General features: G+C 40.8%; 1 protein-coding gene across 1 annotated transcript; it reads left to right on the top strand.

Moving 5' to 3' along the window:
- The first annotated feature begins 2,066 nt into the window (after positions 1–2,066).
- Positions 2,067–23,684, top strand: nadsyn1 (NAD synthetase 1). Its single transcript, XM_037697662.1, has 21 exons — positions 2,067–2,208; positions 4,804–4,864; positions 7,299–7,415; positions 7,496–7,549; positions 7,687–7,773; positions 10,240–10,291; positions 11,896–11,984; positions 12,210–12,327; positions 12,593–12,724; positions 12,814–12,885; positions 13,605–13,729; positions 13,808–13,856; positions 13,951–14,053; positions 16,676–16,844; positions 16,982–17,117; positions 18,761–18,867; positions 20,882–21,013; positions 21,192–21,261; positions 21,652–21,780; positions 23,315–23,491; positions 23,609–23,684. Exons 1-21 carry the CDS (start codon positions 2,124–2,126, stop codon positions 23,642–23,644), a joined length of 2,100 nt encoding a protein of 699 aa, XP_037553590.1. The 5' UTR covers positions 2,067–2,123; the 3' UTR covers positions 23,645–23,684.
- Positions 23,685–24,554: the final 870 nt, after the last annotated feature.

Raw genomic sequence — 24,554 nt, 5'->3', positions numbered from 1 at the left:
AAGGAAGGAAGGAAGGAAGGATAGAAGGAACGACGAAAGGAACGACGGAAGGAACGACGGAAGGAACGACGGAAAGAAGAACGGAAGGATTGATTCACCATAAAGTTATTAGATTAAACATCTGTCCATCTTGACTCTCAGTGCAAAGAGCCGTGATGATCTGAAGCGCTCATCTCTTCAGAAATGAAAAGAGAAAAGTGAAAGTTATCTGTGAAGGTTCGTGGGATGAGAACGCTGCTTGAAGAAACAGCCCTCTGCTTGTAGAAGAGCATTGTGCTGAGTGGAAGAGGTGTTTATTAAGAAGATGTAACAACACCGAGTGTTTCCCTCCAGAGTCTTTAAGCTCCAGTGCATACATGTGTTAGTGAGTCACATCATCTGTCTCTGCTAACTATGATCTTATTTCAAAGAGACCATCTTATCACAAGCAGAACTGGTTTGTTCCACTTTGGAGTAAGCTGTTGGGGGAAGAATCATTTTTGTGTTGTGTTTCCTTGTTCCTCGTTTCAGCACAAAAAAAAGAAACTGTCCTGAAAAATGTTGGATTGTATACCTGGATTATTGAGCATGGACTTTGTTATGATCTTATTTATAAAGCTGATGGCATGACATTGATTTAATCCAGTGTTGATGCTAAGTGCATGTCTTTTCTAATTAAATCTCATTTTTAATTTAATATCACAGCTGTTTAAATGTCATTGTGTGATTTTATTTTTACCATTTGGTCTCTTTGTTTTATATTTTATAATTATAAATTGCTGCCACTGGCAAATTATTGGACCCTATTGAAGTGTGACGTCATGGTCAAAACAGCGTTTAAACAGATTCATGAAGTGATTTGAAAAACATCCTGCTCTGCTGTGAGTTTACAGTTCATTGGTGTCTGTTGCAACATTAAATCTTTGTCTGTAGGCCTACCAGGGTCATGGAGAGGCTGCACTCTACAGTCACCAGTCGAAAAACAAAAAACAGCGTCTCACACCCAAGGTCTATTTAGAATAACCGACTAACGTGACTATTATGTTTTTGAGTGTGGAATAAAACTCAAGTAGTGGCAGAAACCTGCACATGCATAAGGAGAACATTACAAACTATGGTATGCAAAGAGTTTTGAACATAAGTTTTTTTTTAATTGCTGTGATGCTGAAGAGGGAGCCAGTGGAGCTGAGCTTGTGTCCAATGAGGACAGGATGGAGTTTTGGACTAAGTGAAGTTTCTGAATAGATGTGTGGGGTAGACTGGAGAAAGGAGGGTTTTAGAGTTAAGTGAGGAATAACAAAAGTGTGGATGAGAGCTGTAATGTTGTCTATAAGAAACTGGAAAAAAAGGTTGATAGTGTAGTGATAAAAGTAAGCAGAAGTGAAGCCATCTATATGTTTTAATCAGAAGAAAGGGAGAAGTAGAACCTTAACTTAACCACAGAGAATGAAAACAATATGTGTTATTAGTGGTTGAGAAGAAAAAGGACATTTAGACAAGAAAACAAACAAATAAATAAACAAATGATACAACTTTACAAGAAGAGTGCCCTTAACAAACTACTAGAATAATGCCATCCATCCATCCAATATATTTTCCCGCTTCTTCCTTTCCGGGTCACTAAGTTCATAAGGTGCCCATATCCAGCCATCACTGTGCGAGAGGCGGGGGACACCCTGGACAGGTCTACAGTCCATCAGAGGGACACGAGCCTTTGTACAAAATTACATTTTACCTGAATGAATACAAGAGCAGCACTTGCCAAATAGTAATCCACCTGTTTTATAAATGATTTTGCTTTTTAAAGTGTTTGCAAACGCCTAAATTGCCAATTGTATGCAGTATAACTAAATTATTTACAGGTACTCTGTAGAAAATTGGTACCAACATGTAGTTCATAGTTCCTTGGTGTGTAATGGTTGCTTCCTCCTGGTGGGGGCAGCACCGTCACTTTAATCACAGCAGCAGAAGAAGAAGTGGCAGCAGAGCAGAGCCGCTCTGTAGTTTCCATTCATCTCATTGTGCTGTCATTAACAACAAACTCCTACATATTATTCACCAGAGTTCACACACTTACAAACCGAGTTGTCTGTCTCGTGAACGTGCGCGCGCCAACCCGTCTGTGCTGACAGCGCGAGGACACCATGGGCCGGAAGGTGACGGTCGCGACCTGCTCGCTGAACCAGTGGGCTCTGGACTTTGAAGGAAACACGGAGAGGATCCTGAAGAGTAAGTCTGTGAACTCATTCAGACTTTGTCACTCTATTGTTGTGCATGAATGAATTAAAAATTACACGTCGGTTCAAAATCCGCGAGACTACCGGAAGTAACAGCACCGCTGGCCATATTAGGATGACAGCAAAACCCCTGAGATTTGCTCATTCGTTCAACCTTTATTTAGACAAGTTAATCCCATGGAGCCACGGGGACTCATTCACAAGAGAGACCTGATGATGACAGAAGTAGACAACAAAGAAAATAATAGACAATCATAAAGAATGCGTAAAATTTAGATTTTTTTAAACAAGTGAAAATAAAATGGTATTTAAAAGGAAGGGAAAAAAAAACAGCTAGATTATAAGGCGATGTAGAAAACTAAAAACAGGAACATGTCTGCATTGGATTTTCCCAGGAACTTAACAGATGTTTGAAGCCACTTAGAGAGGTCAAGGTCGAGAGCTTCAGGTCTTTTTGTAAGATATTCCAGGAAACAGGAGCGGAGTAGGAGAAGGCCTTTTTGCCTAGTTCAGTCCTCACTGAGGGAACACTGCAGGTAATGATGTCCTGAGAGCTGTAGCTGCACTCACGCAGAGACATGTAGGAGATGATGTATGAAGGCAACAGACCAAGAAGTGATTTAAAGATGAAAATGTACCAGTGAGAGAGTCTGCGTGAAGTTAATGATGTCCAGTTAACCAGTGAATAAAGGGTGCAATGATGGGTATGGTAGTTACAGCCAGTTATGAATCTTAGTGCACCGTGATAGACAGCATCCAACATCTGCAGGGTGCTTGTAGGGGCGTTCATGTAAATAATGTCACCGTAATCATTGAAGGGAAGGAAAGTTGCAGTTACAGGGTGTTTCCTAACATTCAGAGTTACAGAAGATCTATTTCTGAAACAGAAACCCAATTTAACTTTCAGTTTCTTTACTACATTTTCCATGTGGAGCTTTAAAGAGAGATGCGGTCGACCAAGGTACTCAAATATTTGTAGGAATTGACAAATTCAATAGGGACACCATTCAAGGATAAAATCAGAGGAAGAACTGCTGGGACCGACTTCCTGTTTGGATAAAAGCATCCCTTTAATTTTGTTGGTGTTTAGGACAAGTGTGAGACGGAACAAGTCTGACTGGATGATGTCAAAAGTGGTTTGCAAAAGCTGGAAAACCTTAGCAACTGTTTTAGCTCGACAATAAACAATTGTGTCATCAGCATAGAAATGTAAGGATGCATCAGGGATGATCTGACCTACATTACCTATGTAGATTGTGAAGAGGGTGGGTCCTAAGACTGAGCCTTGTGGTACACCATTGTTGACTGTTAAATGGCTGGAGGAAGTACGGTGATGTTGATCACATTATCTAGCAGATATGCATGATAATAAAAGGACTTCATATGAATATAAATTATTATTATGTTGTTGTTGTTTTATAGTAAATCACATTTAATTTAGGCTCCAAAGCCATTTGTTTGAAGTTGCAGGTTGCTGATTTGCTGGACTTAAGAAATCACTGCAGGCAAAGTTCATCAGTCTGAGAGGCACCAAATGATTAAAGTATTTACTTATTGAAAATACAGAAATTACAATAAATAAATAAATAGCTTTGCAAGGAAATATAAGTGAAAATGCAAAAGTTGTGCAAAAAAAATTTAGGACATAAAGTTGTATAGATGTTGAGAGGACAAAGCAAAGTTTATATATTTAGATTGGAACAGGTTTTTCAGCACATCAACATGGCAATTTTGTCTCTTTGAGGCCAGTTTTGGTTCAGAGGAAATTATTTCATGGTACAGAAGAGGAGGGAGTACATGAAAATGTTATTTCAAGTTTGTGGATGTGCAGATAAATGTGTTTCTGATATTTTCCATATTCCAAGGATCCAGTGTTCTTGATATGTGTTTGTCAGGAATATGCAGCTGGAGTTCAACATCAACATCTGCAGTTGTGTTATTAGTAATTATTTCAAATCACACACCATGACTTGTAAGAAAATGAAGCACAAATGCAGATTTATGAGCTCCCAGCGACAGGCCCAGACATTTTACATGTGGAAACTGTTTTTGTTAGTTCAGTTAGTGACTATGAACTTTTTTAATTAGATCTTATGTTTTTTTTAAAAGTTGTATCAGGAGTTAATTTCCTCTCTATTTTATAGTTTGTTATTCAAGGTTATTTGAACTTGTTACAAAAAGTTTTCTGTAAAATACTAAACTTTATTTGCTGGTTGACTTGTTTCTATTTTTTTAATATAATTATTTGCTTTTTGTCAGAAATTACATTTGTAATCCAACTAAAGGTGATAATTCTGTTAATGCTACCCTCCCTTTATTTTATTTTGTTGAAACACAAAAGACCAAACAGTAAATCACATTTTTAAACCAATTCCTTCTTATGGTTATTTCCACCTTTTCCCTGGCCGAGCCGGGTCCTAACAGTTTTGTGTTCAAACGTTCTCTCAAGGTGACCCCATCCTCATCCCACGCCTCTTTCATCGCTGACACAATGTGTACCTTCCCTTCTCAAGTCTGGATTCTTTGTAACAGCTGGGTGTGGTTCTTCATAACAAAGCAGTGATGATTTCTGTGTGTTTCTCTGCAGGTATTGAGATTGCCAAAGCTCAAGGAGCCAAATACAGACTGGGTCCAGAGTTAGAGATATGGTATTTAGACTAAACTCTTTGTTTGTTCTTAAAATGCTTGATCAGGTTTCACACTTGCAGTTTATGTGTGATGCTCATTGTAATGTCTACCAAACCAAACCAAAAAAATCTTCTCCATATCAAGTAATAAAATGTTTGATACAACCTAAAAATATGACATATTCCACTGTCGTTACCTTTTTAGCTAATTACTAGGACTAAATGCAGAAGATGTGGGAGAAAAAACAAATTCCTGCCTTGCTGTTTCTACAGGAAGTACAAGAACTAGTGGCCGATATTTGTTATTAATCAAATGCCTTGATTGATTATCGTCAAGTGTGAACGCCTTTATAAAAGTACATACATATTTTAAGTACATAAGTACATATTTTTGTCCTTTTCCAAATTTGGAGGTGAGGGAACACAATGCTAAGAAACACAGCCTTCATCTTAGAGAAGCAACTGTTGCCACCCATCAGTCTGAAAAGAGTCATTAGGTTGTTTATGCTGAGTCATATTCCAGTAAGTTGATAGAAATATGAAATAAATAAATGACATTCATGACAACCAAACAGCATAGTAAAAATTCCTAATCCCGACTGCCAAGCATGGTGGTGGAGGATGATGGTTTGGGCTTGTTTTGCAGCTTCAGGACCTGGGCACTTTGCAGTTACTGAGTTGACCATGACTTCTTCTGTAAACCAAACTTTTCTACAGTCGTCCCTCACTATATCGCAGTATACTCATTTCAGCTTCACTGTATCGCAGGTTTAAAAAGAAAAAAGAACTCTGTATTGCTGAGTTTTTGCTATATCGCTGGATTTTGTGGTGCATACTGTATGACACTGCCGCTTGTGCAAGTGGAGGAGGAAGCCACCTCTCATCTCCTCTGCCCTGTGCATGCGCTCTCCTACTACATCACATGCACGGACGGCCGCATCACGCCTCTTTCAGCGTCTGTAAGTGCACTGCAGAGATCAGTCTCAAGGACTTCCTCTGCTCAGTGCCTGTCACACTGGCTGTGAGGCTGTTTCACTGGCATTTATTGCCTCTGGATCTCAGCCTCCAGAGGAGCTCAGAGCTCACTCCACAAGAGGAATCTCATCCTCCACAGCTCTGCACGGAGGAGTGTCAGTGCAAGACATCTGCACAGCGGCATCCTGGGGTTCTCCGTGCTCATTCATCCGTTTTTATCTGGGTGATGTCTTCAGCTTCTCCCTGACTCAGTCTGTCTTCAGAGTCTTGTCAGAGTGATGATGCAGATGTTTTAGTGAGCTCTCCATCCTGCCTGTTCTCACAGCAGCAGGGTTAGGCATTTCAGCTTTCAGTCTGATGCAGAGATTTCTCTGCTGCTCAGCGCATGTCAGGCGCACAGATTCATTGGTGAGTAATTACGTGTGATTCAACGACTCAGTATAGATTGTTTCAAAAAGTGTAAGCAGATATCTGTATGAACAGACTCAGTGAGGCACAGATCCTACTTTGCCTTTAACCCACTAGCTATAGCCTTAAAAGGGCAAAGCCTATACGAAATAGAACGTTGGTTACGTACTGTAACCGCAGATTCTATGAGTATAGTATCGGTGCAGCCCTTTAAGACCTGGGCCTCACAGGCTCCTAAATGGCTGAAGAAAAATGCGATTTGGGAGTCGATTCCTGATCTCAGTGCAATTTATACAGACTGGGGTGGGGCCTGCACAGCATGTGGGCGTGGACTAAAGTTTTCAGTGCTGCACTGCACACGAAGGGTAAACCTTAGAGTGGTAAAGGTTTGTAGTGTGGCAAGGGTTTATAAAGCCTTTAAATATAATAATAAAATAAATATAACGCCGTTACTTTGCAGATTTTCACCTGTTGCGGGGGTCTCTGGAAAGTAACCCCCGCACTAGGTGATGGATCACTGTACACTTCATCGAAGCCCATGTGACCAGCAGCTGAAGCTTGGCCTAAGTTGAGTCATGCAACAGGACGGACGATTAGCTCAAACTTGTTATCCATTCTGCAACAGAATGGTTGATAAAGAGAAGAATCAGTTCGTTCTTTGACCCAGTCTAAGTCCAGACCTCAGTCTGACTGAACACTGGTTTGACCCGAAGAGAGCTGAACAGAATCAAACGCTGCGGATTTCAATGACTGGAAGCAACATGTGTGAGAAACTGATAAGGCCTTAGAGAAAAGTTATGACCAAGTGCTACAAGCTGCTAAATTATTAACTGGAATTTGTTTTTTACCCCTCATTTCTGTTTTTAGTTTTTGTCGAATATATGATGATAGTGTAATATATGTTCATCTGAGGTTGTTTGCCTCATTTTAAAACCTGTTCAGGATTAATAATTTATTTAATATTGTCTAACACATGTAGCATGACTATAGAAATAGAACACTTTTCAAATAATGCATTTCAGTTTTCCCTTACTCTTCTAAAGCTTCTTTTCTGGGGGTCTTTATTTGACAGTGGTTTTGGCTGTGCGGACCACTTCTATGAATCGGACACCTTACTTCACAGCTTTCAGGTCTTAAAGGCTCTGCTGGAGTCTCCCGTCACCCAGGACATCATCTGTGACGTTGGGATGTAAGTGGGCTTGTTGTCTGAACTGCAGCTGTGGTTTCAGGTGTACGTCACTCAGGTCTTGGGTTTTGTGTTCTCTTCAGGCCCATCATGCATCATAACGTCCGCTATAACTGCAGGGTCCTGTTCCTGAACAGGTACGTCCGAACTCCAGTCCCAGTTTTTGAATAAAATATTTTTTTGAAATTTCTAGATTAGACAAATCTTTCAAATGTTTAACAGAATCTGACAGAAAACTTTCTTCATTGTTCTGCATGTTGCTTCCATCGTGCAGAAAGATTTTACTGATTAGACCCAAGATGGTGATGGCCAACCATGGCATATACAGAGAGCTGCGCTGGTTCTCCCCTTGGAGGTTAAGGTTGGTCAGTTTTCAGCATTCCTTGACGTACTATGGACATGTTTTTTTTTTTTCTTTTTACAGAAAAACTACAACCCTCAACCAAAAAAATGCTGTTGCACATTCTGTTTATTCATAAATCAACCGGTTGAAATCTTTCAGACGTCAGGAGATTAGGTTTAAGCTTTAAACTGGAATTCTTCTCGCATCTCTCTTTGAAAACAGAGAGGGATGTGACACTGATGACTCTCAACACACATTTCAGTCCTTACAGTTAACTTCCTGTGCTAGGACATGATGCAGTCAGGCTGCTCTCAGTAGTGATGTAGAGGGGGACTCCCACAGGATTCAGCCTCCTGACAGTGTACAATGCCTTGCGAAAGTATTCGGCCCCCTTGAACTTTTCAACCTTTTGCCACATTTCAGGCTTCAAACATAAAGATATAAAATTTTAATTTTTTGTGAAGAATCAACAACAAGTGGGACACAATCGTGAAGTGGAATGAAATTTATTGGATGTGTCAAACTTTTTTAACAAATAAAAAACTGAAAAGTGGGGCGTGCAATATTCTTCGGCCCCCTTGTGTTAATACTTTGTAGCGCCGCCTTTTGCTGCAGTTCCAGCTGCAAGTCTCTTGGGGTTTGTCTCTATCAGTTTTGAACATGGAGAGACTGAAATTCTTGCCCATTCTTCTTTGCAAAACAGCTCGAGCTCAGTGAGGTTGGATGGAGAGCGTTTGTGAACATCAGTCTTCAGCTCTTTCCACAGATTCTCGATTGGATTCAGGTCTGGACTTTGACTTGGCCATTCCAGCACCTGGATACGTTTATTTGTGAACCATTCCATTGTAGATGTGTCTTTATGTTTTGGATCATTGTCTTGTTGGAAGATAAATCTCCGTCCCAGTCTCAGGTCTCTTGCAGACTCAAACAGGTTTTCTTCCAGAATGGTCTTGTATGTGGCCCCATCCATCTTCCCATCAATTCTGACCATCTTCCCTGTCCCTGCTGATGAAAAGCAGGCCCAAACCATGATGCTGCCACCACCATGTTTGACAGTGGGGATGGTGTGTTCAGGGTGATGAGCTGTGTTGCTTTTATGCCAAACATATAGTTTTGCATTGTAGACAAACGGTTAGATTTTGGTTTCATCTGACCAGAGCACCTTCTTCCACATGTTTGGTGTCTCCCAGGTGCTTGTGACAAACTTTAAACAACACTTTTTATGGATATCTTTGAGAAATGGCTTTCTTCTTGCCACTCTTCCATAAAGGCCAGATTTGTGTAGTGTACGACTGATTGTTGTCCTATGGACAGACTCTCCCACCTCAGCTGTAGATCTCTGCAGTTCATCCAGAGTGATCATGGGCCTCTTGGCTGCATCTCTGATCAGTCTTCTCCTTGTTCCAGATGAAAGTTTAGAGGGACAGCCGGGGCTTGGTAGATTTGCAGTGGTCTGATACTCCTTCCATTTCAATATGATTGCTTGCACAGTGCTTCTTGGGATGTTTAAAGCTTGGGGAATCTTTTTGTATCCAAATCCGGCTTTAAACTTCTCCACAACAGTATCTCGGACCTGCCTGGTGTGTTCCTTGGTCTTCATGATGCTCTCTGCTCTTTAAACAGAACCCTGAGACTATCACAGAGCAGGTGCATTTATACAGAGACTTGATTACACACAGGTGGATTCTATTTATCATCATCAGTCATTTGGGACAACATTGGATCATTCATAGATCCTCACTGAACTTCTGGAGTGAGTTTGCTGCACTGAAAGTAAAGGGGCCCAATAATATTGCACGCCCCACTTTTCAGTTTTTTATTTGTTAAAAAAGTTTGACACATCCAATAAATTTCATTCCACTTCATGACTGTATCCCACTTGTTGTTGATTCTTCACAAAAAAATAAAATTTTATATCTTTATGTTTGAAGCCTGAAATGTGGCAAAAGGTTGAAAAGTTCAAGGGGACCGAATACTTTTGCAAGGCACTGTACATCTTCAGCTGAGCTTCAGCTGTGTTTTTATCTGCTTGGTTTTTTCTATCTTCCCTGGGTTGGGAGTCCAAGAGAGGCTCGCCCTAATTTTTTTCTGCTGACCCTCTCTGCAGAGGAGCCACTGGTGTGCAAGTTGTGCAATGAGGGGGATTATTCGGCATGTTTTTCTGAAGTATGCAATTAGCTCTTCAGTTTTGTTGACCTGCTGGTTTAGGAAGAAGTTTAGGAACATAAAAACTTCCACAGACAGACATAAAAAAAACATTTTACGTGGTTCGGACTCACTTGTCCCTCACCTCAATATTTATTTATTTAATATTCTCGCCTAAAATAGATTCTAGTGCATTGCGCTGTTGCTGCTTTTATAAAAATGTCCTTCACATCTGGATGGCATATATTGTATTTTATACTGTAGCTCGCTCCACTTTCTCCACTGTATAGCTCAATATTTATGTAATGTATCTTTTTTCACATTGTATGCTCCCTTAAGGCAGGTGGAGGAGTTTTTCCTGCCCAGAATGATCCAGGAGGTAACTGGTCAGGTAAAAAAGATAATTATATCTAAATTTACTGGATTGGTTTAAACCAGATTCATTCATTTTATAATTCATTGCTCATTATGTTGTGCTTTTATGCTATTATTATTTATATAAAAAAAGTGGATTTCATCTTATTTATCTGGAGGATAAATAAGATGGGGGAGAGGACAGCCCCCAGAAACCATCTTGTCACCAGCAAACTGGTTGGTCCACTGTAGGAGTGTACTACTTAGTGGGGAAAACAACTTGTTTAGGACTCCTCAGACTGATGAAGCCCTTCGGCTGGAGGGCGAAACGTCTCAACAACAAAAAAAAAGCAACTGTCCAGATGACCTGATTGAACATTGTTGGATGTTTTACCTGGATTATTGAGCATGAACTTTGATATCTGGAGGAATGATTTTTAGATTCTTTTATATTAAGAATCTAAATGTAGGTGTAGGTGTACCCCCTATTGGAAGAAAAACAAAAAACATGTCAAGGATAAAAAAACAATTACATATACAAAACAGGTTGAGCAGAGTAAGTAAAGACAGTAGCAGAGTGAAGAAATGTGCTCAGTTTGTCCTCCAGCAGTCTAAGCCTATAGAAGCATAACTAAGGGACAGCTCAGGAAACCCAAGCCGACCCTAACTATAGGATTTATCAAAAAGGAAAGACTTGAGCCCAGTCTTAAAACTGGACAATGTGTCAGCTTCATGGACAGAAACTGGAAGTTGGTTCCACAAGAGAGGAGCCTGATAACTGAAAGATCTTCCTCCCATTCTGCTTTTGGAAACTCTAGGGACCACAAGTAAACCTGCAGACTGAGAGCAAAGTCCTCCGTTAGGAAAATATGGAACAATGAGATCTGTAATATAAGATGGAGCTAGGTTGTTGAGAACTTTGTAGGTTAGAAGTAAGATTTTGAGTTAAATTCTGGATTTGACAGGGAGTCAGTGGAGAGAAGCTAAAACTGGAGAAATATGATCTCTCCTACTAACTCATTAAAACTCTGGCAGCAGCATTTTGGATCAACTGAAAACTTTTTAAAGAAGTCTGTGTACACCCAGATATTAAACAATTGCAATAGTCCAACCTAGACATGATAAATGCACGGACCAGTTTTTCTGCATCATTTTTGGACGATATGTTTCTAATCTTCGTGATATTACGCAGGTGGAGGAAAGCGGTTCTGGTTACATTTTTAATGTGGGTGTTAAAAGACATGTTCTGATCAAAATAACACGAACATTTTTAACATTGGAGCTGGAGGCCAGATTAATGCCATCCATAGAAAGTGAAAGACTGAAAAAAATATTCCAAAGATGCTCAGGTTAAAAAAAACCACATCCTCTGTCTTGTCTTAGTTTAAACGCAGAAAATTAAGGGTCGTCCAGGTTTTTATGTCTTTAAGACATGCTTGTAGTCTAAGTAGCTGATTGGATTCACTGGGTTTCATGAACAAATATAACTGTGTATCATCAGCAAAACAATGAAAATTTATCCCATGCTGTTTAATAACTTTATGTAATGGAAGCATATATAAAGTAAATTGTACTTGTCCAAGCACTGAACCCTGAGGAACTCCATGACTAACTCTGGTGTATTTATTTGCTTTTTCTCAGGACACAGTCCCGTTTGGTGACTGTGTGTTGTCAACAAAGGACACTTGCATCGGCACAGAAATGTGTGCAGAGCTCTGGACTCCCAACAGGTAGAACACGTCAGCACCAGAAGCATCAAAATGGTACAACAGTTAATTAGTTCTGTTAGATGCTGCTGTCACAGAAGTCTGAATAATTGTTAGTGACACTGATGCAGTATTTCCACTGGTTTCCAGACCTTTAGTAGATGATTGATTCTCATTACCTCTTTTTAAAGTTTCTATTTCTGAAAAGAAAATTCAGTAGGAAACCTTGCTCGTCTCTGTTTTCTTCAGCCCTCATATTCACATGGGGCTAGATGGGGTTGAAATCTTCACTAATTCGTCTGCAAGTCACCATGAGCTTCGCAAAGCCGACCAACGAGTCAACCTGGTCAAGTGCGCCACCTATAAGGTATGCATTCATTGAGAGTCAGTAAAAATACATAAAATCAGTGTTTTAATGTCTGATTTTAGAGAAAAATAGTTTCATTTTACTCTTTATTCAAACACATGCATTAATAATGTGAACTACTCGAGGGAAGTGTTGATCCACACCTGTAGGGAGTGATGGTGCCATAACAGCTTGTATTGTTTGCACATTTGCTGAAAGTCACCAGTCTGAAACGGATGAAACTATCAAATTTATTGCTGCTTTTAGCTTCTTGCTTGTGTTTCAGAGCGGAGGTATATATCTGTATGCTAACCAGAGGGGCTGTGATGGAGACCGTGTCTACTATGATGGTTGTGCCATGGTGGCCATCAACGGAGACATCGTTGCTCAGGGAGCTCAGTTCTCTGTCACTGATGTGGTAGGTACGACAGCAACCAGATACAGGTCGAGACAGGTCTTTGAATCCTTTAAAATCCTGACGCTCAAATAAGAACGTATTTGTTGCAGGAAGTGATTACAGCCACTCTGGATCTTGAGGACGTTCGCAGTTACAGAGGAGAACTATGCCAGCCTCAAATGGTGAGAGATCAATACTTCTCAAAGTTTATAATGCATGAGGCTGATGTCTGTATTTGTTTTGCTGCAGTCCTCATTCTCTTAGGTCAGACAATGACTTCAGAAAATTCAGACTTTACTTTCATTCCTCTTTGCAAATCCTCTCTAGCTTAGAGATTGTTGGTGGACAACCAATTTCACGTGTCTCCAGAGATGCCTGATAGGGTTTAAGACAAGCTAGGACACTTCAGGATCCTTATCAAGTCGTCTCAAAGCCACTCTGTGTTGTCCTCACTGTGCACATGCATCATTGTCATGTTGGAAGATGAACTTTCAGCCCGGCCTCAGGTCCTGAATCCAGTGGAACAGGTTTTTATGGAGAATATTTTACTCCATTCAGCTTTCCTTTAATCCTGACCAGCCTTTTATTCCCTTCTGCTGAAAACAAGCCCCACACCATCGTGCTTCACTGTTATGATGGTTTTAGGCAGGTGATAAACACTGACCGGGGTCCTCCAGACATAAGATTTAGAAATGCGGCCAACCACTGCAATGCTTGTTTCAGGACCAGTAATGAGTTGAAAACTTCTGGAGAGGTTTCAGGTACACACACACATCTCAGGAAAAGTACGATGTGTATATTTGTTTTGATTTGTGATTTTTCAGCTTTTAAGGCATTTTCTTTAAACGTTGCATCTACCAAGTGTCATTTTGTCTCTTTGGGTTGTACTTTTCTGTTGTAGGAAAGTGATCTCAGACCTTGTCACAGGATCAAAGTTGACTTTTCTTTATCCAGTGGTGATGATATCTACCTCCCTACTCACCACCCAATAGAGTGGCACTTTCACACACCAGAGGAAGAGATCAGGTACAGATTTCTTCCATTTTTCATCGGACAACCAAATTGAGCAGATCGCTTGCAATCGCTGACTGTTGTGTTGTTCAGTTTAGGGCCTGCATGTTGGTTGTGGGACTACCTCAGAAGAAGTGGACAGGTGTGCAGAAACACACGCTTAAAGACAACTGATAAATTTGGATACACATTACGTTCGTTTTTTTGTGTTTATAAAATGTGACGTTGTGTCCTAGGCTGGTTTCCTGTTGCCTCTGAGTGGTGGCGTTGACAGCTCCTCCACAGCCTGTATTGTTCACTCCATGTGTGTGCTGCTCTGCCAGGCCGTGAATGACGGCAGTGAGTATGATTTGGTTTGCTTTAAGTATCAACACACAAACTTTCCTCTAATTGAAAAATAAGGAGCAAATTTGCCTGTTAGCTTAAAATAATCCGTCCGTTAAAATGAACCTCCCTCACCCAGTTGTCAACAATGAACTCATAGAAAGCCTGATAATATTCCTGTGTGCTGCTGTCTGAAATGCTTATTGTTCAGTGAGCCACACGGTAACAATGAAGGCCAAATATTATGACCACAAACACTGTCCTTTATTCTGATTATAGACTATTCTGCTCCTACAAATTCTCTTTAAATAATTTAATCAGCAATGACTTAATTTTTGTACATTGAAGACTAAAGTGTTGTGCAAACTAACTTCATCTCACCTAAAATCACTTAAAGTAATCATAATCTGTAACATCTCCTCGATCTGTCACTTGTTTACTAAGGATTACAAGCCCACTCTTTATAGCCTGAAAGGCATGCAATAATGTTTCTACCGGTGTCTGTATGTTTTTCTGTTAGTGTGTGAGCAAATATATTATAAACTTCAATAAAAACAGTTAAAACCTAGTGAGTTTGACAGATATTAAGCTAGAATTTGGTGTTTTAGTAGCTTAGACTGATCTCTTGCTGCAGATCTTTGTTTAATGTTTTGCCATTTTGTTATACGTCCATTGAAAGGCAGACGTATGGTGTAGTCTCCATGAGTCCATCAATTTTCGCTTGTCCTGCCCATCACTTCCAGTCCGCTCAAGATTTAACAAAACTTCATACACATGCATCATCATTAGATAGTGTGTCGCTTAAACTGTTCATACTCCAACTCCAAGGTCAAGGTCAAATGTTATACAAGGTCTTTACTTCTCCATGCCATCATTGCTATAGATAGCTGTATAAAACATTTGTTGATGGGCATACAATGTGCTTTTTGTGGCCTTTTTGTTGACATTTTGTCTCTGAACAGCTCACTTAAGGTCTTATCACTGCATGTCAGTCAAGTTGATGTCTGAACTCTGACTGGGCCATCGCAGCATCTTGATTCTTTTATTGTACAGCCATCTCTCTCTCTCTCCTTCAGGCTGTAGGTCCCGCTCCTTTCGGAGCAGGGTCAGCCACATGGATTCTCCTTCTCCATTTTGCTTTTTTTGTGTATTGTCTGTTGTGAGATGGAGTGTCTTCATATCCTGCTGGATCATATCCACCCACCTCTTCTTCTGACGTCCCCTGCTTCGTTGACCCAAAACTTCAGCGTTTAATAGACTTTGTACCTTGTTGTCATCTTCCATCCGTTGCACATGCCCATACTGTCTCATTCTTGATACCTGTATCTTATCCGTGATGCATGCCACGCCAAGCATTTTTCTAATATCATAATTCCTCTGTCTATCCTTGGGGGATACTCCCAAGAATCCCACGTAGCACCCGCACCATCATCTTGTACACTTTCCCTTTAATATGAATCAACATCCTTTTGTCACAAAGCACTCATCCTGTCAGCTCCTTCCATTTTTGCCATGCCGCACCAAATCTTCATTTAACATCTTCTTTACAGCTTCCTTTGGCATTTATCACCGACCCCAGATATTTGAACGTTTCGACCTGCTTTAGTACATTTCCTCTATTATCAATAATTGTTAACGTCTCATTAGTTTTTGAGCAGACCATTAGCTGCATTTAGTTTTTAGCTCAGTTTTGCTACTTTTATCTTATTGTTGATCAATTGCTACTTTTTGCTTTTGTTTTTGCTGCGTTTATTTTCAAACGTTTACTCTCAAGTGCCTGCTGCCAACGTCTAAAACTATCTTGGAGATTAACTTCAGAATCTTCAGCCACAACTAGGTCATCTGCATACAACATATCCCACAGCACTTCTCTTCTAATAAGCTCAATAATTGCATCCGTTACAACAATAAACATCAGTGGCCTAAGACATGAACCCTGATGAACGCCAGCTTTAATCTCAAATGCTATTGTGTTGTCTTTACCAGTTCTGACTGTTGTTTTAACACCTTCGTACCTGAAACTAGCATTCCAAAATAGCTTCTCCATAATACCTTTTTGTCTGAGGTTCCAGTAAACCACCGAGTGCGAGACTCTGTCGAAAGCCTTTTCCAAATCCACAAACGTCCACTATCTGCTATTGTTTCCCCTCCCAAGAATTTTTCCTGAACCTGCAGGAGAATGAAAACTGCGTCAGTCGTGCCCTTTCCAGGCATGAATCCAAAGAGGCTGGAGTGTATTTTTACTATTTCCCATATCTGCCTTTCCATTACCCTTTCATATATTTTCAGAGCAGCTTCTACTAGTTTGATGCCTCCGTAATTTCCACATTCCAGTAAATCTCCTTCCTGCTTGCAGATGTGACTATCTCGCTAGCTTTTAAATCTCCTTGTACAGCCATATATACCTGTACATTTGGCTCATTGTTACCCTGCCAGCTATCTGTTGAATGCTGAATCAACTGGGACGTATCCTACTTTATATGTTTCAATATAACCACTTCTCTTGACTGATTGCCTTCATGATGTTTAATGTTCATATGAAACGTATATTACCTCTGCAGAATTAAAATAATCTGTATCACTGCTCTGTCTTTTTGACCTCCTGTTTGTCTTTTGCTTGACTGCTGTTGTTTTCAGACTGCCAGGTACTGGAGGATGTGCGCAGGGTTGTTGGGGATGAATCCTACAATCCCCAGCACCCAAAGGAGTTGTGTGGTCGCATCTTCACCACCTGCTACATGGCCAGTGAAAACTCCTCTGAAGAGACCTGCAGCAGAGCACGAGAACTGGCCAGTCAGATTGGGAGGTAGACAATTAATAATGCTCCTACCTAAACGCTATAAAATATTTCCAACTTCTAAATAGTTACAAAAAAACTAAATTCCTGAATGAATGAAAATTTTAAATAGAGTGAGGTTGTCTTCTTTTTGTTTGTTCTTCCAGCACACACATGAATATTAACATAGATCTGGCAGTGAAAGGGATTCTGGGTATCTTCTCAGCGGTTACTGGACGGTGGCCTCAGTTTCGTGTCAATGGAGGAAGCCACAGAGAAAACCTGGCTCTGCAGAACGTGCAGGTTGGACACCCCCTTCACACTTTGTCTCTCGCGGTTTGTGTCATGTGTTCGGAGCATTATGACTAATGTTTCCACTCACCGTTTAGCACTTCTTCCACAGCTTCACTTCTTCTCACAGTCAGTTCAAAATCGAGGTGACGCTTTACCCACAGGTGGTCGGGACCATTTAGTAGCTTCACAAACTTAAGAGTATTCACTTCCTGTTGAGATCTGCAAAAATACTGAATGCTGTTAGTGGTTTTCAGAGCTGGGCTTAGGATTTGAGTCAGGTTGGAGGTCTGTATGCTGATATGAAAGGTATATGGCACACTGATGTAAGCTCTCATTGTTCTTGTATGGTAAAACTTATAGTTTAAACTCTTGAAATACTTTAATTGCTTTAAAGATCCATAGTAGTGACCATAATATTGCTCATTATAACTTTAAATGTGTTCTTGGTTGATGATGGCATCCTATGGGAGCTTCACAGTTCCATTTCCAGTAATGTTACAAAAGTGATTAAAATATTAAATTGCTTAGTCTTTAGTATTTTTCTTCACTTAGGTGGCAGAACTGAAGATGTTGAGTATCCTGATGCATGCTCAATATGAAGATGAAGATCTTCGTGTTATCTTGTATCTTCTTAAAGATATGCATATCGACATCTTCATAATGAAGATGTTGAGGTTCGTTTTGGTAGTGACAAAAACGTGTAAGATTAGGAATGAGATCATCAGAGGTACAGCACAGGTTGAACAGCTGGGAGATGAAGTTAGAGAGGCCAGACTGGGATGGTTTGGACATGTCCAGAGGAGGGACAGTGGGTATACTGGTAGAAGGATGTTAGAAATGCAGCTGCCAGGAAAAAGACAAAGAGGAGATCTATGGATGCAGAGAGGACATGGAGGTAGTTGGAGTGAGGACAGAGGATGCAGAGGGCAGAGTGAGGTGGAGGAGGACTGGCAGTGGCGACTATTGAAGAGGGAACAGCTGAAAGAAGAAGAATACTGTTCAGGATTAAGCTTATTCACGACAGAAGCCACTGATTTTTCTTGAGACCATGGCCTTTTACTGCCACATCAGTACAACTCCTAACGTGTTGCCGTTACCAACTCTGACAGAAAGGAGCAACTTCTACTAACATCCAACCAAAGACACTTTGAATGTTTTAAAATATCACATTGCTGATGTCTGCTAATTAGCCATGCAAATTATGTCAATAGAGAACAAAGTCCATGCTCAATAATCCAGGTATACAATCCAACATTTTCAGTCAGGTCATCTGGACAGTTTCTTTTTTTGTGCTGAAACATTTCACCTTCGATCCAGAAGGCTTCATCAGTCAAGGAAACACACAACACAAAACTGATTCTTCCCCCAAACAGCTTACTCCAAAGTGGAACAAACCAGTTATGTTGGTGCTAAGATGGTCTCTTTGTCACGCCCCCTCCTCTTGTGCCGGCCCTCGTCCTTGTTGACAGTCGTGTCAAACTGGTTGAAAACAACAAAGTCCATGCTCAATAATCCAGGTATACAGTCCAACATTTTTCAGCACAAAAAAAAGAAACTGTCCAGATGACCTGACTGAAAAATGTTGGATATGTCACTAGAGGTTTTATGTAATTTGGGGAGGGTTTAGAAATATATGTTTGTTTAATTCCCAGGCCCGGCTCAGGATGGTTTTGGCCTACCTTTTTGCCCAGCTGAGTCTGTGGGCCCGTGGTAAACCTGGTGGACTGCTGGTGCTGGGCTCTGCTAACGTTGATGAGAGGTAACAAAACCAATCACAGTCTTCTTCTTCTTCTTTCAACTTTTCCTTCTTCAGGGGTCTCCACAGCAAGCCATCATCCTCCATCTCTGTCCTCTGCATCCTCTGTCCTTTCTCCAACTACCTCCATGTCCTCTCTAACTGCATCCATATGTCTCCTCTTTGGCCTTCCAAACAAACAAGACCCGTCTCAGTAATCTGTGACATCTCACTGGTCTTTAATTTACTCCAGAAGCATCACACAATAACTGCTATGTGGCCAGCTATTTGGTATGTTGATAGAAGAAATCAGTGAGATCCTTTATGGAAGGACAAGTTTAATCAGAATAAAAAGGCAGCATAAGGTCATTGTAGGACGGGGTCACCAACCTTTTTAAGACTGAGAGCTACTTCAAGTGGGACTGAGTAACAAGAAGGGATACTTGTTTAATTATAGTATTAATAATAATAAATGTACATATAAGGGAATATATGACTGCCTGATCACATCTTAATCCTAATGACTCCTTACAATAATTATCAATAATAGTTTACAATGATGGACAGGACATATCGTGATTAGAGCAGCAGTGCTAATCTCTACTGCCACATAACAAGAGAGCTCTGAGTTTGACTCTTAATTGCCAGTAGGTGTGACTGGGAGTGTGGACAATTGTTTGTCTCTGCCTGTATCCCTGTGATGGACTGAAGACCTGTCCCGACGGTCCCCTGCCTTCCTGTCCCGACTGTCCCCTGCCTTCACCCAAAGGCACCTGAGATAGTCTCCAGACCCCATCTCGACCCTGATTAGGAGCAAGGGGGACCTAATGGAGGATTTATTATAGCAGCAAACGAATATTTAAACATAGAACATTATTTATTTTATGTTAATCTCAATCTGTAACATTTGAAATTCAGGGGAGATGGCAGGAACACATTATATTCACAGTGATTGGGAGGAAGAGTTTTTATTAGCAGTTGTGAAAAACAAAAGTGTGTCTCATTTGTGGAGCGACTGGCAACAACACGTCACAATATGCAGCAACACTTCACCAGCTAACACGTTCCTTTAATGCCAGCTGCCTGTCTGGCTGCACGACGGGCAGAAAAATGTCAGCGTTAAAGGCAGCTTTGAGCAAACGGCAGTCTTTCTTCAGGACGCAGTTTCACATGAGGAGGTCTTAAAGAAGCTGATGAAAAATGTGACAATTTGTTTAACAAGAGTAAAAGATGTGGTGATTAATCCGCAATGGGAGAATTAACTCTCTGCATTTTGGGGTTAAGGGGCTTGTTCAAAGGCTCAGAGTTGGGCAAATGAGGGTGAAGGCAGGTGTGGGTGCTTCACCTTTTACCACTCACATTTAGATGTTGTCAGTCTGGGGTATTGAACCGGCGACCTTCAGATCACAGGCTGACCTTCTCTAACCTTTGGTGTTTTCGTAATAAAGCTCTACAGAGTGCACAGACGGCTCTTTGCCTGCTGACGGGCATTAATACCTTGTAGCTGCGCCGCTCAGTGATCTGCATCTGTGCTTGATTATGAACTTTGACCCCAGACCAGGTTGCTAAGCTGAATACGTAAAGCAGTTTATTTTAATTAAAAAAAAAAAAAACTTATTATTTCAAATCTGCATTCACTCAAATGGTATTATTTTAATTTAAAAACATTAAATTAATGACTATTTAAAAAAATTTTGTTTGTTTATTGGAGTGCTAATTTTAGAACACACCCGGCAGGCGACTCACGTGGTCCGTGCTGGCGACCAAGCCCCGCGGGCTTTCTGTTGGTGACCCCTACTGTAGGACGTGATTTCTGAAAAATGTTGGCTTTTATCAATCAATCAATCCACCTTTATTTAGACAGGTAAATCCCATTGAGCCTCGAGGACTCATTTACAAGAGAGACCTGATTTCAACAAAGAATGTGAGAATGTTTTATGTGCGCTCACAAAATGTAATGGCTTTTGAAAAAAGGCTTGTTTTTCAAGCTAATATTCTTTTTCTAATGAATATTGAAGCTATATTTACTTGTTCTTAGTCTCACAGGGTATTTCACCAAATACGACTGCTCCAGTGCCGACATCAACCCCATTGGTGGAATCAGCAAGACCGACCTGAAGAGCTTCCTGCTTTATTGTGCAGAGAAGTTCCAGCTCACTGCTCTGAGAGGGTAAGACGAGCTCTGTGTGCAGCCGTAAGACCGTTTAGTTTTACTTTGTTTTCACCAAACCTACACAAACGCACAAAAGCCGGACATGAGAGAAAATAGATTTGTAGATACTCACTTGTTTGGAAAGGAGCGTGTTGTGTGAGGTTCTCCTGGTGACTGGTTCTGGTCTCCTCTGCAGCATCTTGACTGCCCCGCCCACAGCTGAACTGGAGCCACTCACAGACGGACAAGTGTCACAAACCGATGAGGTACGACACAAAAAATTGTCTTTAAATCTTCGATGGAAAAACTGCTCATGCAAACTTCAGGCTGACCCTGAGCTACTTATGCACTCAGGAGGAAATGTTAATCCTGCTGCCAGTGGATCCTTAGGATCACCATGGTAACCACACATGGCCATTGTGTCTCTCACTCCTTGGCAGCAATCTTAATAAGACAGACAGAAAAACAGCCTCAGATAAACAGACACTGTGTGAACACTATCATGGCTGTATTTTTATAAATTTGTTAATGAAAATAAATTGAGATAAAACTCTTAAGTCCTGCTACAGCGAGAGACTCTCAGTGAATAAGAAGAACATTGCATACGGTGAAATTTGTAAAGTATTCCTCTTTAACCGCTGCTGCTTTCTCTCCAGGCAGACATGGGGATGACGTACTCGGAGTTATCACTGATCGGACGACTGCGGAAGATTTCTAAGTGTGGGCCCTTCAGTATGTTCTGTAAACTCATCCACATGTGGAAGGACATGCTGTCACCCACAGAGGTCAGTCGTTAAACCATCATGACTTTAGATGGAGATTTTTGACTTTACTGGTCTGTTTTCCCACCATGACTGCCAGTGACATAAAGGCAGTGTATAATTTGAGCTGGATCTTTCCAGAACAAGATCCGGGAACGGTCTTATTTTGACAGGGTGCGCTCCGGCAACTGTTTGCTTGCATCTGGCAACTCTCAGGCTTACTAATAATAAAGTTATGAACAATTATGACTGCCTTGTCATTTTACGAGCCATGCTTGAATCGTGTCGCTCCCCTCTGCTGCTGAGACAATAAATAAATAACTCCGACACCTCCGCTGCTGTTTTTATGACGCTCTGGACGCTTGTCACCCACAGCACGCATGCAACAAAGCGTATAAACTCAAAGTGAGAGTGATACCTGCCCCCTTTTTTCTCTTTCGCGTTGACAATATGGTTTTAGTTTTATCGATGAGTTTGTCAAAGCACTTTTTTGTGTGTGTGTAAATATAGAAGTAATGCTTAATAAATGTTAGTAAATGTTAATAAATGTTCTATTCTTTGCTAACAAAACATATTTTGTGTCATTAAACAACTTGTCAGGTTCTTGTCTTGTGAGCATGCACGTTCCCCAGGACCCCCCCACCCCACCAAGCCGGTCCACCCGCTATTTGTGTTCTGGTATCGACCGGTTTACAAATTAAGCCTTGCATAAGTGAGTGACAACTCCGAGTAGTTCTACTTTCTTCTTTTTTTACACATCATAAAGTAAGGGTCAAAAATATAATAAGTATAATCATAAATGTGTACCTTCTTTAAGTTCTGCATATGAAAAAAAAAATCTGTTTCTATTTTTTCTCCCAGTACACATTATAATTATAGTAATAATAATAATAATAATAATAATAATAATAATGGCAGCATTAGTGAAATGTCAAAATGCAGAGAAAGGCCGTTCTTTAACACGGCTAAAGTCTCTCCTGAAACACTTTTTCTTCTTTGGTACATTTTCTCGGCCTTTTAACCATTTCAGCACATGATCACAGTTTGAGAGTGGAAGAATCAGGTGGAAGTGAGACGGACTTTGAAAAATCTGGACTCTCTTAGAGACAGGGTGAGGAGGTCGGTCATCTGGGAGAGACCAGGAGTAGAGACCACATTTGGCCCCCGGGCCTTGAGTTTGACACATATGCTGTAGAGACTGTCTCTCTGCTAGCCTCTGAACACCTTAGAGTCCTCCTAGAAGAGCTGGAAGAGGTGGCTGTGGAAAGATGTCTGGCCTCCCTGCTCAAGCTGCTGCCCTGCTAGTCGACCCCAGCACAAGCAGAAGGCAGTTGATGGATGGCTGGATAGATGGATGAACAATCTATAAATATAAAAGAGCCGTGCCAAACTACTGATTGGAACAAAAGCTCTGATTATATTCATATCAACAAAGCTCAGGATTGATGAGCATTTTCCATTAGCTGTCTCTCCACCAAGACCCTGCATCACCAAGGTGTTAACCATCATGGTGTTCAGTGATTGTATGGGATTTAAGTGCATTGTTGTTTTTCTTCAGGTGGCCCAGAAGGTCAAACACTTCTTCAGGTTGTACTCCATGAATCGCCACAAGATGACCACAGTGACTCCGTCCTACCACGCTGAGAGCTACAGCCCCGATGACAACCGTTTTGACCTTCGACCTTTCCTCTATAACACTCGCTGGACTTGGCAGTTCAGGTGCATCGACAGCCAGGTAATAAACATGTTCATGCTCCTGGTTGCATCAGATCTGACACACTGCTATGAGTAAAACTGAAAACAAACAGTTGTCATATTTTAAGACGTGTTTCTCTTTTAATCCTTTCCACAGGTGTCCCAGGTGACAACAGAAGGCCCAAAGCAATAAGGCGAGGACCCATAGGATTACAATAATCTGTCCTAATCAAAGATTATTGCCACTGTTCTTCATATAAAGACAATCAAACTCATTTATATGTATGTTAACTGATATAGAAGTCTGACCCTGACATTTGGTGATGCTTGGGAGTATGAGGCAAAGTAACCATGTAACACAATGACTCTTACGTGTATAAAGCACATTTGATTAATTTTTAATAAAAAAACAATATGTCAGGCTTTGTTTTAAATGCCTCCTCGTTGTGATCTTTTGAAGGTATTAACATTATTTAACCTAAAAACTGAAAACTCTTTTAGAAGCTTCCTTATCTTTATGAGTTTTAAATGTTCATAAACACACCTCAGCATCTTCAAGTGGCCGAGCTGAAGATGTTGAGGTTCTGCTTAGGATGGATACGATTAGGAATGGGGTCATCACAGGTTGAAGGACTGGGAGATAAAGTTAGAGAGACTGAGATGGATTGGACATGTCCAGAGGAGGGACAGTGGGTATATTGGTACAAGGATCTCTACAGATCTCTTGTAAATGAGTCCTCATGGCTCAGTGTGACTAACTTGTTTAAATAAAGGTTGAATGAATGTTAGAAATGCAGCTGCCAGGTAAAAGACAAAGAGTAGATGCACTCATGGATGCAGTTAAAGGACATGGAGGTAGTTGGAGTGAGATGGAGGACTCACTGGTGAACCCTGAAAATGGAACATCTGAAACATTATCTGTCCTCTATCTTTGATATGAAGGGAAACGGACACCATTTTTCCAAAAGTTAGTATAAGTACCATAAGGTCCATAAGGAGCATTAGTAAGTAAATGACTGACCTCATTATGGCCTCGCAGTTTGCAGAATAACTTAAACCTGACTAGGTTGATCTAATCCGTCTAGCTTGGCTTTCTTGAACCC

The sequence above is a fragment of the Nematolebias whitei genome, chromosome 2 (genome assembly GCF_014905685.2).
Source record: "Nematolebias whitei isolate Nwh7 chromosome 2, NemWhi1, whole genome shotgun sequence".
NCBI lineage: Eukaryota > Metazoa > Chordata > Actinopteri > Cyprinodontiformes > Rivulidae > Nematolebias > Nematolebias whitei.
The sequence above is the reverse complement of the archived record's forward strand: the minus strand, read 5'-3'. Positions and strand labels throughout refer to the sequence as shown.